The sequence below is a fragment of the Dendropsophus ebraccatus genome, chromosome 8 (genome assembly GCF_027789765.1).
Source record: "Dendropsophus ebraccatus isolate aDenEbr1 chromosome 8, aDenEbr1.pat, whole genome shotgun sequence".
Lineage (NCBI taxonomy): Eukaryota > Metazoa > Chordata > Amphibia > Anura > Hylidae > Dendropsophus > Dendropsophus ebraccatus.
In genome coordinates this window covers 40,202,015-40,215,041 of record NC_091461.1, presented here as the reverse complement: position 1 = coordinate 40,215,041, position 13,027 = coordinate 40,202,015, and the positions used below count along the sequence as shown (strand labels likewise).

Below are 13,027 nucleotides of genomic sequence, written 5' to 3'. Positions count from 1 at the left end.
TAGAGGGGCTAGGGTTTCCTCCCACTAAGGGTGGGTCGACCGCCTCCAGTGCTTCAGCCTGGGCCTGGTGGTACAGTCACTTTAATTCTTTTTTTTTTTCTTCTGTCATGAGCCATCCTAGTATTAACTGCACAGCCAGTCAGTAAGCATGGCTGGTTACAATTGGGAACAGTGAATAACTGGACAAAATATTTTGTGGTAAAATCACTGTTACAATATAACGTCAATGATTTTCAACCGAAAAATCTGAAATAATTGGACTGTCTGTGCTTCCAGAATGTAGAAATTTCTTTTATTCTTCATTGGAAAGTGTCAGAGAGGCATTTCCAAGCTTCTGATCTTGTGAGGACTGTAACTCCCCTCTCATCCTTAGCTTGGAGCTTAGCTGCAGCAGACAAGCAGGGTCAGGTATGGGAGGGGTAGTTAGAAGGTTTTCCAGCTTGCAGCAGATCAGGAGCTTAGAAAGGCCTCTTGATACTTTTCACTGGAGTATGGGTCAAAGGGTTACTAATTTTCCTTAAGGAGAGTTTGTCATAAAGACGTGTGGAGACTTACAGACCATTGCTGCTCCACTAGGAATTCTAGGAAGAAAGGATATACAAAATAGCTCTCACACCTCTTGAGCAGAGAGATGTGCCTTCAAATCACGTATCACTCAATCTAGGAGTCTTAGACCATTGACTGGGGATTTTATGCCAAGCCAAATTATTTCTCCAAAAGACAGTGGTTTCAGGGTTTTTGCCCCATTTCAGTGCAGAGCAGTATGTTGGCTGGCTCATAAGAGGTCTATTGATGTGGGTTAAAAGGGTTCTAATTTTCCTAATGGAGAGATCGTCATAATACCCTGTTCTGCACTGAAGAGGGGCAGCAACCTCGAAACAGCTGTCTGCAGATGAGAAATCTTTTCTTTTGGAGAGATTATTTGGCTTGTTCTAATGGCTCTATTACACCGAGCAATAATTGGCCGAATGAGGCTGATTATCACTCAATGTAATAGAGACAGCTATCAGCCGATGAAACGATAATTGGCGGATCGTTTCTTGAGGTCCACACCTAAAATAGTCAGGTGTGCATCGAGCAGCCTGTCAGCTCAGAGAAGCTGCAGTGTGCGGTGCCGGAAAGCAAGAAGAGAGCTATTTTGCAAATCCTTTCTTCACTGGAGTATAAAAGCATTTTTCTACATTCTGGAAGCACTGACAAATGTATGAAAGGTACCATGTGTCTCCTGACCTAACAGCTGTCAAACAATGTCAGCAGTTGTGAACATGAAATGCATCTGACAGATTCCCTTTAGTGTCTCATCTGTCATCTTTGATGTCTCCTCATTCTGAATTACTATATTCTTTACCTGCAGCATATGATAAACCTAGCTGACCTGAATCCCTACATTCTGTGCTCGATATGTAAGGGTTACTTCATTGATGCCACCACCATAACCGAGTGTCTTCATACATGTAAGTACTGTGCTACAGATTAGTACCTTGTTGACTGTTGTAGTAAAAGAAATACAGTCCCTTAAGTCCCTATTACTCTAAGCGATTATCGGCCTCACCTGGCCGATTACAACCATTCAGGTTGGTAATCGTTTACTCTAATAGCACATGTTGAAAGGCCACAATCGGCCAACATGCGTGATGTCTGTTGCACGTAAGCAGACCAATGCTGATTTCAATGGGGGGGCCCAAATAATCGAAGGATTGTTTGGGTGGCCCCTCTCTGCTCACTGTGTGCATAATAGCACAGGCAGCAAGCGGAGAGCGAAGGGGAAGCAAACGCTGAACTGACAGGTTGGTGCTCATTTTCCTCGAACTATAAGGCCCTGTAATATGGCCTTTAGAGTAATGCCTGTCTTGCTTATAGGGGGTGGGGACTCAGGGGCGGATTAACTTTACCATAGGCCCCGGGCTGTTCACCAAGCCTGGGCCCCCCCGCCCCACTGTAGCTATGGCAGCACTAGCCTGGCGTTCATAGTACAGGACAGATAATGTCATGATGTCCTGAAAATTGCCATAAAAAAACAGATTTTTTGCAAATCATGGCGGAAGTGTAGCCAGGAGAAAGTACACCACTGAAAGTATAAGTCTTTTTGGGTGGTCATGGGCCCCCCAGGAGCTCAGGGCCCCGGGCTGCCGCCCGAAACGCCCCTATTATAATCCACTACTGGGTGGGGTGGTCATGGTGGACTTAGTAGCACATATGGGCAGGAGGTGTCCTGATGAGACAACAACCTGTAAACTATATGACATATTGCTGGCATATGTAATATACTGTCATCTCTGTTGTATATTCTTCTTTGCAGTTTGTAAAAGCTGCATTGTGAGGCATTTCTACTACAGTAACCGATGTCCGAAATGCAATGTTGTGGTGCATCAAACCCAGCCCCTTTATAATATCAGGTGAGTATCACCGCTGCATTACTGTAAGAATTATAGGAAGGCTCAGATCAGACTGTGTATTTGACCTCCATTTTAAAGAAAGGCTTAAAGACTAATGTGGGTTCTGTGCAGGGGGGGGGCAGCATTTCATGACATGTCTGGTAAATGAATGCCATTGTAGCCTATTGTTGATGAGTGAAGCTGTTAGGTATCTGATAATGCATCAGTCACGCCATACTAGTATTGTATCCATGTAACTATCTATTAAATCTAATAATAAAGCTGCTCAGATGCAGAGGATCCTGTCTGTGGAAAAAGTGTATACTGCTTATTCTATAGTATTTGCAAGAAATGTAGTGTCTGCGTTACACCTGTCTTTGGAATGGTCCTGTAGGACAGTACATCCAGTGAATATATTATAGGATACTTCTAAAGACACTAGGAATGAAGAAAAAGAGCTAAATATTTAGGAGCCATATTGCTGCTTTAGTTGTTTAGTGCTATTTGTGTACTGTAACCTTTTAGGGTATATTCACACGGGCGGGCTCGCAGCGAGATTCTCGCTGCGAGCCCGGCAGGTCCTGTCAGTTCCCATAAACTACATACTTGCTGCGGTCTGAACGACCGCAGCGAGTATGTAATTATACCGCGCTTAACCCCTTCTGCCCCCGCCGGCTCCCCCGCTGTAAGCAGCATACATTACCTGTCCTTGCTGCACGGGTCCGGCGTCCTGCTCTCCCGCCCGGCCAATCAGTGGCTGCGGCTGGGCAACACACTAATTGGCCGGACGGGAGAGCAGGACGCCGGACCCGTGCAGCGAGGACAGGTAATGCATGCTGCTTACAGCGGGGGAGCCGGTGGGAGTAGAAGGGGTTAAGCGCGGTATAATTACATACTCGCTGCGGTCGTTCAGACCGCAGCAAGTATGTAGTTTATGGGAACTGACAGGACCTGCCGGGCTCGCAGCGAGAATCTCGCTGCGAGCCCGCCCGTGTGAATATACCCTTATAAGGAAACAGTACACATCCAAACATGAAGCGTTATAAACAAACCCTTTAGGCCAGGGATGGGGAACCTTCGGCCCTCCAGCTGTTACAAAACTACAATTTCCATCATGGCCGGAGAGCTGAAGCTTTAGGTTTGGCTGTCCAGGCATGATGGGAATTGTAGTTTTGTAGCAGCTGAGGGGTCGAAGGTTTCTTCATTTGAGGCAGTTGTTTTTGTGTGCAGCATAGGAAAGGATTGGGCCACCTTGTATGGTGTGTGAACTATGTAGTGTAATGGAAGTCAATAGAAAACGGATTGTACAGTGTGGCATATAGCTGCATCTGTTTTTACCATCCGCTTTTTGTTCTTTTAATGTACATGTTAAACGAAGAGCAAAATCGCTGTGTGAACCAAGCCTCATTGTGGAAAAAATTGTGGTAAATGGTCTGAAAGTTTTCTCTTTTATCTCCTGTTCCAGGTTTGCAAATTGGTGTCGCTATGTGTCCCCTCCATGTTAGGATTAGAAGCTCTATAGAACTTAGTAGTATACAGGCAATATAGACAGTTCTAATAAACCTGCTTCTCTTCCACATGTATTAATATGTATATATATGTTGTGTTCTAGGTTGGATAGACAGCTTCAGGACATAGTCTTCAAATTAGTCGTCAATTTAGAAGAACGTAAGTGTGTTTTCCTTTCACTTTAAATTGGGGCCGGGCTGCAAAGGGCAAAATGATTTTGAATGCCAGAATGCTGCTGATTCTTAAAGGGAACCTGTCATCGGGCAGAGTACATATTAAACTGATGGCAGGGTCTCTCCAGCAGATAATCTGCAACATATTAAGGGAGATTTAGGAAACACGGTGTAAAGTGAAACTGCAACCAATCAGATGCCTGCTTTCATTTTCAAAAGAATCTGTAAAGGATTGAAAGGTGGAATCTGATTGGTTGCTAGGGGCAACTGAGTTAATTCTACTTTACACCAGTTTGATAAATCTCCCACATTATGTTTATGCTTAATGTGAATACACAATGTGTGAATCACCCAAGAAAGTTTTTACACCAACAAGAAATTTCTAGACATGTTGGCCCTGTAACTATTGGGTCGGGATAACATTCACCTTCCTTTGAGCCAAAACCTGGAATTAATCCAAAAGCAACATTCAGAAATGTTGTAAAAATTATGCTGTAAAACTGACCAAAAATTTATAGGACAATCTGACTTTTTTCTGGCCAGGGTGATGGATCTCATTAAAGTAGAGGTCCAGCATTTTTAAAAAATTGTCAGCTAGTAAGGGGAACCCCCACCGGAAGGCATTTTCCCCTGAGTTCCGATGACGTCAGGTGGGAAGGTTCGTTTGGGGAATGCCTGACTTGGCTAATGGATTGCCTGCTCAGCCAATTAGTGACTGCAGTGGCTCCTGCCCCAGTCACTGACTGGCTGAGCGGGTAGTCCATCAACTGAGTTGTGACGTCGGTTTTGAAGGAGATCCTGGAGCCCGGCGGGGGTCCCGATGCAGCAGTCCAGCACTGCAAAGGCTCAGGGGGTTGCGAGTAATGATTGTTTATTATGTCCCCCCTGCTCCTGCCATTTGAGTTTTTTTTTTTTTTATCGCCCAACTTCTCCTTTAATAAAAACATATCAGATGGTTGCGCCTGTACTTTTTGGTTGACCTAGTTGTGCATTAGAGTCCCTATAGAAAATGAAAAAAGTGACCCGTTTGGATTCCATGAACAACTATTCCACCTTGTGCCAGCTTCTGATATATCTTTTTCGTTGTTTCATTATTGTTACATATTTGGTGATACATTTACTGTATAAAATAAAAAAAAACTTTAAAAAATATTTTTTGCATTTATTTATTTATTTTTGATTAAGGTGAGAAAAAACAATTGTATGATTTCTACCAAGAACGAGGGCTTGAAGTGCCTAAGCCTGGTAAGTAAAGTCCAGTAATACATCATGCATCCTCAGATTAAATATCTTTTCTTTTTACATGAATAAATGTAATAAGTTACCCATTCCTTATGTACAGCGGTCCCACAATCTGTTTTCACTGGTCGAGGAAGACCAAAGAAGCCAATTGGACCCTTATTCCGCATTCCACCAGAACTGGACGTGTCACTTCTTCTGGAGTTTATGGGGTAGGAGATTTCCTCGAGTCCTATTTGTATCTTATTACAGGGTGTGGGCTAATCTGTTAATGACGTGTCTGAGGACATTGAAGGAAGATGTATCCTCATAGGGAATATGGTCAGCATAAAGGAGAGTCCACATGTTTATTTTATATATGGAGGACGCAACTCATGAGTTGGACTTATATGGAATATTAGGTTTTAATTTGTAGGCCGATGGACGTATGTGTGCACACAGTGTATTTCATAGACCTGATATAACATCTTTATAGTGCACTCAGCTGATAAGTATTTTTAGTTAAGCATCAATCCAGTGTTACTAGAGTCCATGGGAACAAAATAGCAACTATTTGTACATTTCTTCCTGGCCTGACTGGAATCTTTATTCAGTATTGCAGGGCAGCAGCCGTGCATTACCAGAATATACGTCCCTGGCCATTATAGGGTTACTCATTTTCTACACTGGAGGAACAGTTTCATTCCTGTCCATGGGCAGGGCATCCACCTAGTAGTATAGCAGCCACATCATGACCACAAGGGGGCACAAGATACCAGTAATACTTATGTGGGTGGAAAATCTCATAAGGGATCATCTGTTTTCACAGACACTTTGTGTTGCATCAGGCGTTCTCTTTCCCTGATCTCTCAGTAGATACAATGATCCACACAATGCTTTCAGTGTTCAGTATCCGATCCCTTATTCCCAGCATGTTAACATTATTCACTAATTAAAATAACACTAGGAACAGTTCCCTAATATAATCTTATTGGACTTGTTTCCTGTTTCATGTCTGTATTATTTCCAACCTGGAAGACTGTCACTATGCAGATAAAAATTATCTATGCAGCTATTCACACTGGCCTTTTGTTCTGCTATTACATATGTATATCCCAGCTATGCTCATTTATTAATTTCTTTATCTATATAGCACTAACCTATTCTGCAGCATTGTACAGCACATAGTCTCTGTGCCAATTGGGGCTTACAAGAGCAGGTTTGGCATTGTTTCCTGAGAGTCTGTGACACCCAAACAATCACAGCAGGTAAGGGCAGGCAGATTGTGTATTCCCTGTGCAGCCTGCAGTACCAGGTGTAGCCGCACATCACAACCACATACCAGTCAGGATAGTTATGAGTTTTAAGGCTCACCTCTAGCACCAGGGTCTGATGGGCAAGTAATTGGTGAAGGCATCGGATGGATCAGAGCACAGAGCTTCACAATAATCAATATGACCGGTAGGTAAATGCAAAAGCAGCAGCATAGATTCCAACTATTCGGTACAAGTTTGGCGCATTGAACGTTTTGGGGCTTGCTGATGAGAGGTCTGCAACACTTCCTCTCCAAAGGTCGGGCTCGGTCCTGGGCCCACAATCTAAAAATCACGTAACGGATGCCCTTAGAGTGTGAGAAGGAACCAGATCAGCTGGAGGAAACCCACACAAACACAGGGAGAATGTAAAATACTATACATGACATGCCGCTCTGTCATTCTGTATGCTCATGGTTTGTATTTTCCCACCAGAATGTAATAGAAAATATGCTGCTCCTGACATGTAAATCCGTACCTACGAAATGGAATAAATTACAAATGGAAATATGGATGAAGCAAATACTAAACTAACTTAGAGGTTTATTTCCAAAATATCAACCATCTTATCCCACCTGTAAGACTCTGGTTTCCAGTAAGAATCTCTTGGGAGATAGCTTATAATGCCCATCCCTGACACAGCTAAAACTGAAGCCTTGCTGGGAATAACTGGCAGCGGTATAGATTTCCTAGCACATCTCTAAATATAAAGCTTTTTTTATATGTATATTTATGTAATATTATATTTATATTGTGTGCTGTGATTGAGCTCTATGTTTTATTATTATTGGCCGTAGTCCGGGCGGATTCAATTACCCTGATGTATTGAGGCTGACGTTAAGAACTCCCTGGAATATAATTGCATTCCCCTGCCGCGTATCTTGTGACTGTTTCCTGTTTCACCTTCTAGAGTTAAATCTTAAATGCTCCAAACTAGAGCAGGCCGGGAAGTGCTTAGAGCCCATGTGACTCGCTGCATTATTGATGACAATGAAATGGTTCTGGAAGTGCATTAGTACCTCAAATGAAAAGGCATGTCATTATATGGAGAGGTTTTCACGCCCGCTTCAATATCAAGCTTAAAATATTTACCATGTCTGCCTAGGGATTGCATTGTGGCTTTATTTAAAGGTTTCGATTTTATTATTTTTTATTTTAGGGCTGGCGAAGGCACAGGAAGCTTTAAGGTAAATGGGTTACTATGAATTATTATATATCTGGTGATGCCTATATTGTTTACTCTAGAGTTGTAAGCCGGCCATGTCTTTTACTCCCCTAATAACAGAAAAACATCTGTAAAAAAAATTTGTTAACTTAATAAAGAATAAACAAGGGTTATGCTGCGTTCGAATTTTCGCAATAATGATCGCATTTGAGCGATAATCGTTCCGTGTAAACACAGCAAACGATCAAGTGATGAGCGAAAAATCGTTCATTTTGATCTTTCAACATGTTCTCAAATCGTCGTTCATCGTTCGCTAAAAATTCGCAGATCGTTTCGTGTAAACAGTTTTTCAAAGATTCACCCTATGTAAAAGATGGGCTTAAGCGATCTTACAAACGAGAGAGCACATACAGCACACTGTAAGGCCCCCTTCACACGTCCGGAAAATCTGTCCGGATTTCCTATCAGGAAATCCGGACGGATTTCCGGACTCATAGACTAACATTAGACACGGACACCCTTCCGGATTTTTCCGGAAGGGTGTCCGTTCCAGAAAATAGGACCGGATTTTTTAGATCCTGTCCTATTTTCGTCCGGAAATCCGGCACGGACGCCCCCATAGAAGTCTATGGGAGCGCCGGAATCACGGGCATTTTCCTGATGTATATCAGGAAAGTGCCCGCGATTCCGGACTGGTAGAGAGCCAGCCCCGGCCGCCGTCCGATCACCCGCACACCCCCATCCCCCCCGCACCGCACACTCTGCCCGGCACTACAGGGCTGGCCGGCCAGAGTGCGGTGCAGATCCCCCCCCCCCCGCCGCCTAACCCCCAGTACCTCCGCCGCCTAACCCCCAGTACCTCCGCCGCCCCCGTCCCCCCGCCGCCGCCGCTGCCGCATCTGACCCTCTTCCCCCCCCCCCCGGAACTCACCACCGGGCCGCCCGCCGGATGCTCCGCACCTCCGACCGCCGCCGCTGCCCGGACCTCAGCACTGCACTCTGACCCGGACCCCAACCTCGCGGCCCCGACAGAGCAGGATCCGGGACAGGTGAGATTACCCCTTAGGACTACTACTCCCACTATGCTCTGCTGGCAGGCCATGATGGGAGTTGTAGTTCTGCAGCCTGTGGCCATCCAGGTTGCAGAAGTACAACTCCCATCATGGCTCTGCTGGCAGGCCATGATGGGAGTTGTAGTTCTGCAGCCTGTGGCCATCCAGGTTGCAGAAGTACAACTCCCATCATGACTCTGCTGGCAGGCCATGATGGGAGTTGTAGTTCTGCAGCCTGTGGCCATCCAGGTTGCAGAAGTACAACTCCCATCATGGCTCTGCTGGCAGGCCATGATGGGAGTTGTAGTTCTGCAGCCTGTGGCCATCCAGGTTGCAGAAGTACAACTCCCATCATGACTCTGCTGGCAGGCCATGATGGGAGTTGTAGTTCTGCAGCCTGTGGCCATCCAGGTTGCAGAAGTACAACTCCCATCATGGCTCTGCTGGCAGGCCATGATGGGAGTTGTAGTTCTGAAGCCTGTGGCCATCCAGGTACACGGGTACCTGTGATTTATGTTGGCATACTAGACAATATTATCTCATCAGGAAATCCTGAAGGTTTTTCCTGATGGTTTCCTGATGGTAAAAACGGATTACTGTCAGGAAATCCTGATACTATCCTGATGACATTTAAGGTCTCCTGATCAGGATTTCCTGACAGTAAAAACTGACACGGACGTGTGAAGGGGGCCTTAAGGATGTAGAGGAGAAACTAAGCAAATGTTTTAATAAAGACCTATGGAGAAAGTGTTGTTTGCCCCATAACAAGCACAACACAAAAAAATGTTTTTATAAGGTGTCCATAGCCTTTATCTGCAGTATATAGGAGTATATATAAGTGTATTTATACATGAGGGATAACAGAGGATATAACACTGTTGAGATCCAAAGTTTGACTTATTTTAGGGGTAATAGAAGTAATTATTAAAAAAAGCATGGCAGGAGAGCTGCAGATAACTCGCCTACATTTATAATACCGTAGATGTTATTAGCCACTTATTCAGGCACCTAACATTTTTAGTAGCTCAGGATATCTCTCGATGTAACACTAGTTGAGAATACATAGGTAACGCTATTTCATTGATGTGTACCCTGCCCGCTTCAGCTTTGCCTTTTGTAGAACAGCCATGAAGCTGCGCTTTGTTCTTTGTTCCTCCTTTGCAGCACATAATAAAGTGAGAGAAGAGCTAGAGGGAGCGGGTGCTGGATTCTGCTGTCTCACTGGCTCTGCTGGAGTTCTGGCACTAACTAACCACTGCGGTGTCTGGACTGGACTCATAAATGATTCATAGCCATTTTATTATTCATGCTATGAAGCTCTGAAATCTCCCAAAACGTTGCTGGAGGAAGATAGCTGTCCTATTCTCATAGTTAGTTAGTAAAGACGCTGCATTGATGTGACAAGCAAAGTTGTATTTTTGGTAGAGACGTTTCTGACAAACACTTTGTTATTTATTATCCTCTGGCGAAATGGACTTCTCATGACCCCTGCCTTACTATTATTAGGAAATCTTCAGTAAAGAGATGATATGTGCAGGTTAGTCCAGTCTTGAAGGAGCACATGTGATAAATGTTAGAGTGGTAGGGAACCCCACCGATCATTTCCCCCGCCACATCACTGTTATGAGGACGACGTACATAACTGTTTCCTCAGATCCCACAAAAATCCCCCTCCTGTTCTGGTGAGATGGACCTCTATTAATTTAACATTTAACATCTATGTAGTGAATAGCACTAAACCAGCATAGTGTCCCCTACATTCTCAGGATGGGGCATAGCCTGAAGATTGGCGGTGGTCCAACTATTGTATCCCCTGTTGATCCTGAGAACATTGGTAAACTGTGCCTCCAAGTGAATGAGACGGGCTGTGCCAAGCAATGTTGAGAAGTCCTATAGAGAATAAATTAAATAGTGCAGTAGCCGCTCATGCACCTTCGTTCATTTGGGGGCACATGGTCCAGGGATTGGCGGGGGTCTTAATAACTGAGGACATGTTTTTAATGTTCCTTATAGGCTCTGATTTTAGTTTTTATTTTGTATTTCTGTGGCATCACAACCAACACTAATATACTGGTTTCTGCCATTTGTTTCTGAACTAGCCTTTGGAGAAGAAGTTTGTACGGGTCTCGGGAGAAGCTACTATAGGACATGTTGAGAAGTTCTTAAGAAGAAAAATGGAATTGAATACAACCTGTCAGGTAATTGAACCAGTCCTGGAGAGTGACTAAATCTAACCTGATGATAGCTCCCCATAGCGCACATCCTCGGCACAGTTTCTGTGCAGTTTGTAGTGTAATCCTGCATCTTGCCCCCAAAGCACTGAGTCGGCCAACCCCTCCTAATGATTATCAGTAGAGTGTGCCTGCTTACTAGATGCAGAATTCAACTACAAGCTGCATGAAAATGGCACCGAGGATAACTCTGCAGGTGCACACTGCTATGAAATACCTCTCCTGGGCCAGCAATAAGCCTACAAATTCTAAACATGTAGGAATGATCTATCTCAAACTATCTAGTAGATATTAGCACGTGAGTATACTCGAGTCCAATCATTTGGCATTTGAATACCGATGGCTAAGGAAATTGGATGCAGCCCTAGGGGTACTGAAAACATGCACACGGCATGCAGGATAATAGAAGATAAGGCAGCACTCACCAATGAAGCTTGTGTTCCTTATTGTAGTGAAATACATACACCGATCAGTTCGTATTCCACTGGCGGCAACAGCCGTTTCACGCTCTACAGGGCTTTCTTTAGCCTAAGGAGAACATTAGCTTAATGAAACATGCACATGGCCAATGACTGCATCCATGCACTCCAGGACTCCCTAGGGCTGCATCCATCTTCTGCAGCCACTGGTATTCAAATGCTGAACGATCAGACTCAAACAATCTCAAATTCCGCTCTTCTCTAGTACCTAGTAATAGGGTCATGCGAAAATGGATGCTGACAACTCTTGGGGAAGCTATAATAATAGTCATAGTTTCTGGTTGCCACGTTTCCCCTATACTTCCCATAGCAATAAAACAAGGATAACTCGACTCTGCACCTTTATAGATGAGGTCTAATCATAGAGTTGCCTTTAATTGTATCACTTGAGTGCTGGGCCATTAGAAAGGATTAGCCAGTCTATATCCTGCAGTAATGATATAGAAATCCTCTTATCTTGTTTCCTCTCTCCTTGCTCTTATAATTTCTGATCATCACTGATAATCAGCTACTGTCTCTTGCTGATTACTAATCTCTGAAAATTACTGAATGTTTCTCAGGGGGAAAAAAATCATTGAGCAAACTCTAAGGAAGAAAGAATTATATTTTCATTTCTTGTCCAATTACCACAATCATGTATGCCTGCCTCATCAAACTACAGAATGATAACGCAATGTTACACTTAAAGGGGTATTCTCTTCTCAACTAATATAGTTATACTTGTAGGGTACAAACACACACACCGTATACGCAGCAGATTTGGTGGTGCAGATTTGATGCTGTGTTCAGTTATTTAGATCTAATCTGCGTATCTGCTGCGTATACGGTGTGTGTGTTTGTACCGTTAGGGCCCTATTCCACCGGACAATTATCGTTCAGATTATCGTTAAATCGTTCGAATCTAAGCGATAATTGTTCGGTTGAAATGTAGTTAACGATTAACGACCGAACGAGAAATCGTTGATCGCTTTATAAGACCTAGACCTATTTTTATCGTTGCTCGTTCGCAAAACGTTCGCAAATCGTTCGCATTGAATAAGACATTGTTCGGTCGTTTGCAATAGATACGAACACAATAGCGAATCAGGTCTTTCGCAATAGCGGTCGTTTGAGATCGTTAATTGCTAACGATTATGCAAACGATAATCTTCCGGTGGAATAGGGCCCTTAGGCTACATTTCCACTACGGGAATGTGCCTTCATTTGGCAGGGAAAGGCGGCCGTCTGTTAACAATGGTAAACTGTTCAAATGGTTCAAATGGTTTTGTTCCCTTATCTACTTGAGTGTGTTTCTTTTAGTCACCATTGCTTTGTACATTAAAAGAGAAAGAGGAAAAATTCAAATCATCTGGTGTCAGAAGGTTATACAGATTTGTAATTTACTCCTAAAGTATTTTTTCCAGTCTGACACAGTTTGACCTTTGTCTGTGTCAGGAATTGTCCAGAGCACAAGCAAATCTCTCCTGCTTTGGGCAGTTCCTGTCACAGACAGAGGTGGCAGAAGAGAGCACT

At 43.8% G+C, this 13,027-nt stretch overlaps 1 protein-coding gene across 5 annotated transcripts in view; it reads left to right on the top strand.

Annotated features, from left to right (window-relative positions):
- PCGF6 (polycomb group ring finger 6) overlaps nt 1–13,027 on the top strand; it is a 34,050-nt gene that overhangs the window by 10,473 nt on the left and 10,550 nt on the right. For 4 of the 5 annotated variants that reach the window (XM_069980231.1, XM_069980230.1, XM_069980227.1 and 1 more), the window contains exons 2-8: nt 1,355–1,454; nt 2,300–2,396; nt 3,988–4,043; nt 5,243–5,302; nt 5,400–5,508; nt 7,748–7,775; nt 10,905–11,003. In XM_069980231.1, the coding sequence (XP_069836332.1) occupies nt 1,358–1,454; nt 2,300–2,396; nt 3,988–4,043; nt 5,243–5,302; nt 5,400–5,508; nt 7,748–7,775; nt 10,905–11,003 (546 nt within the window). In that variant the 5' untranslated portion in view covers nt 1,355–1,357. The remainder of the gene's footprint in view (nt 1–1,354; nt 1,455–2,299; nt 2,397–3,987; nt 4,044–5,242; nt 5,303–5,399; nt 5,509–7,747; nt 7,776–10,904; nt 11,004–13,027) is intronic. The other variant, XM_069980228.1, reaches the window with a different exon arrangement.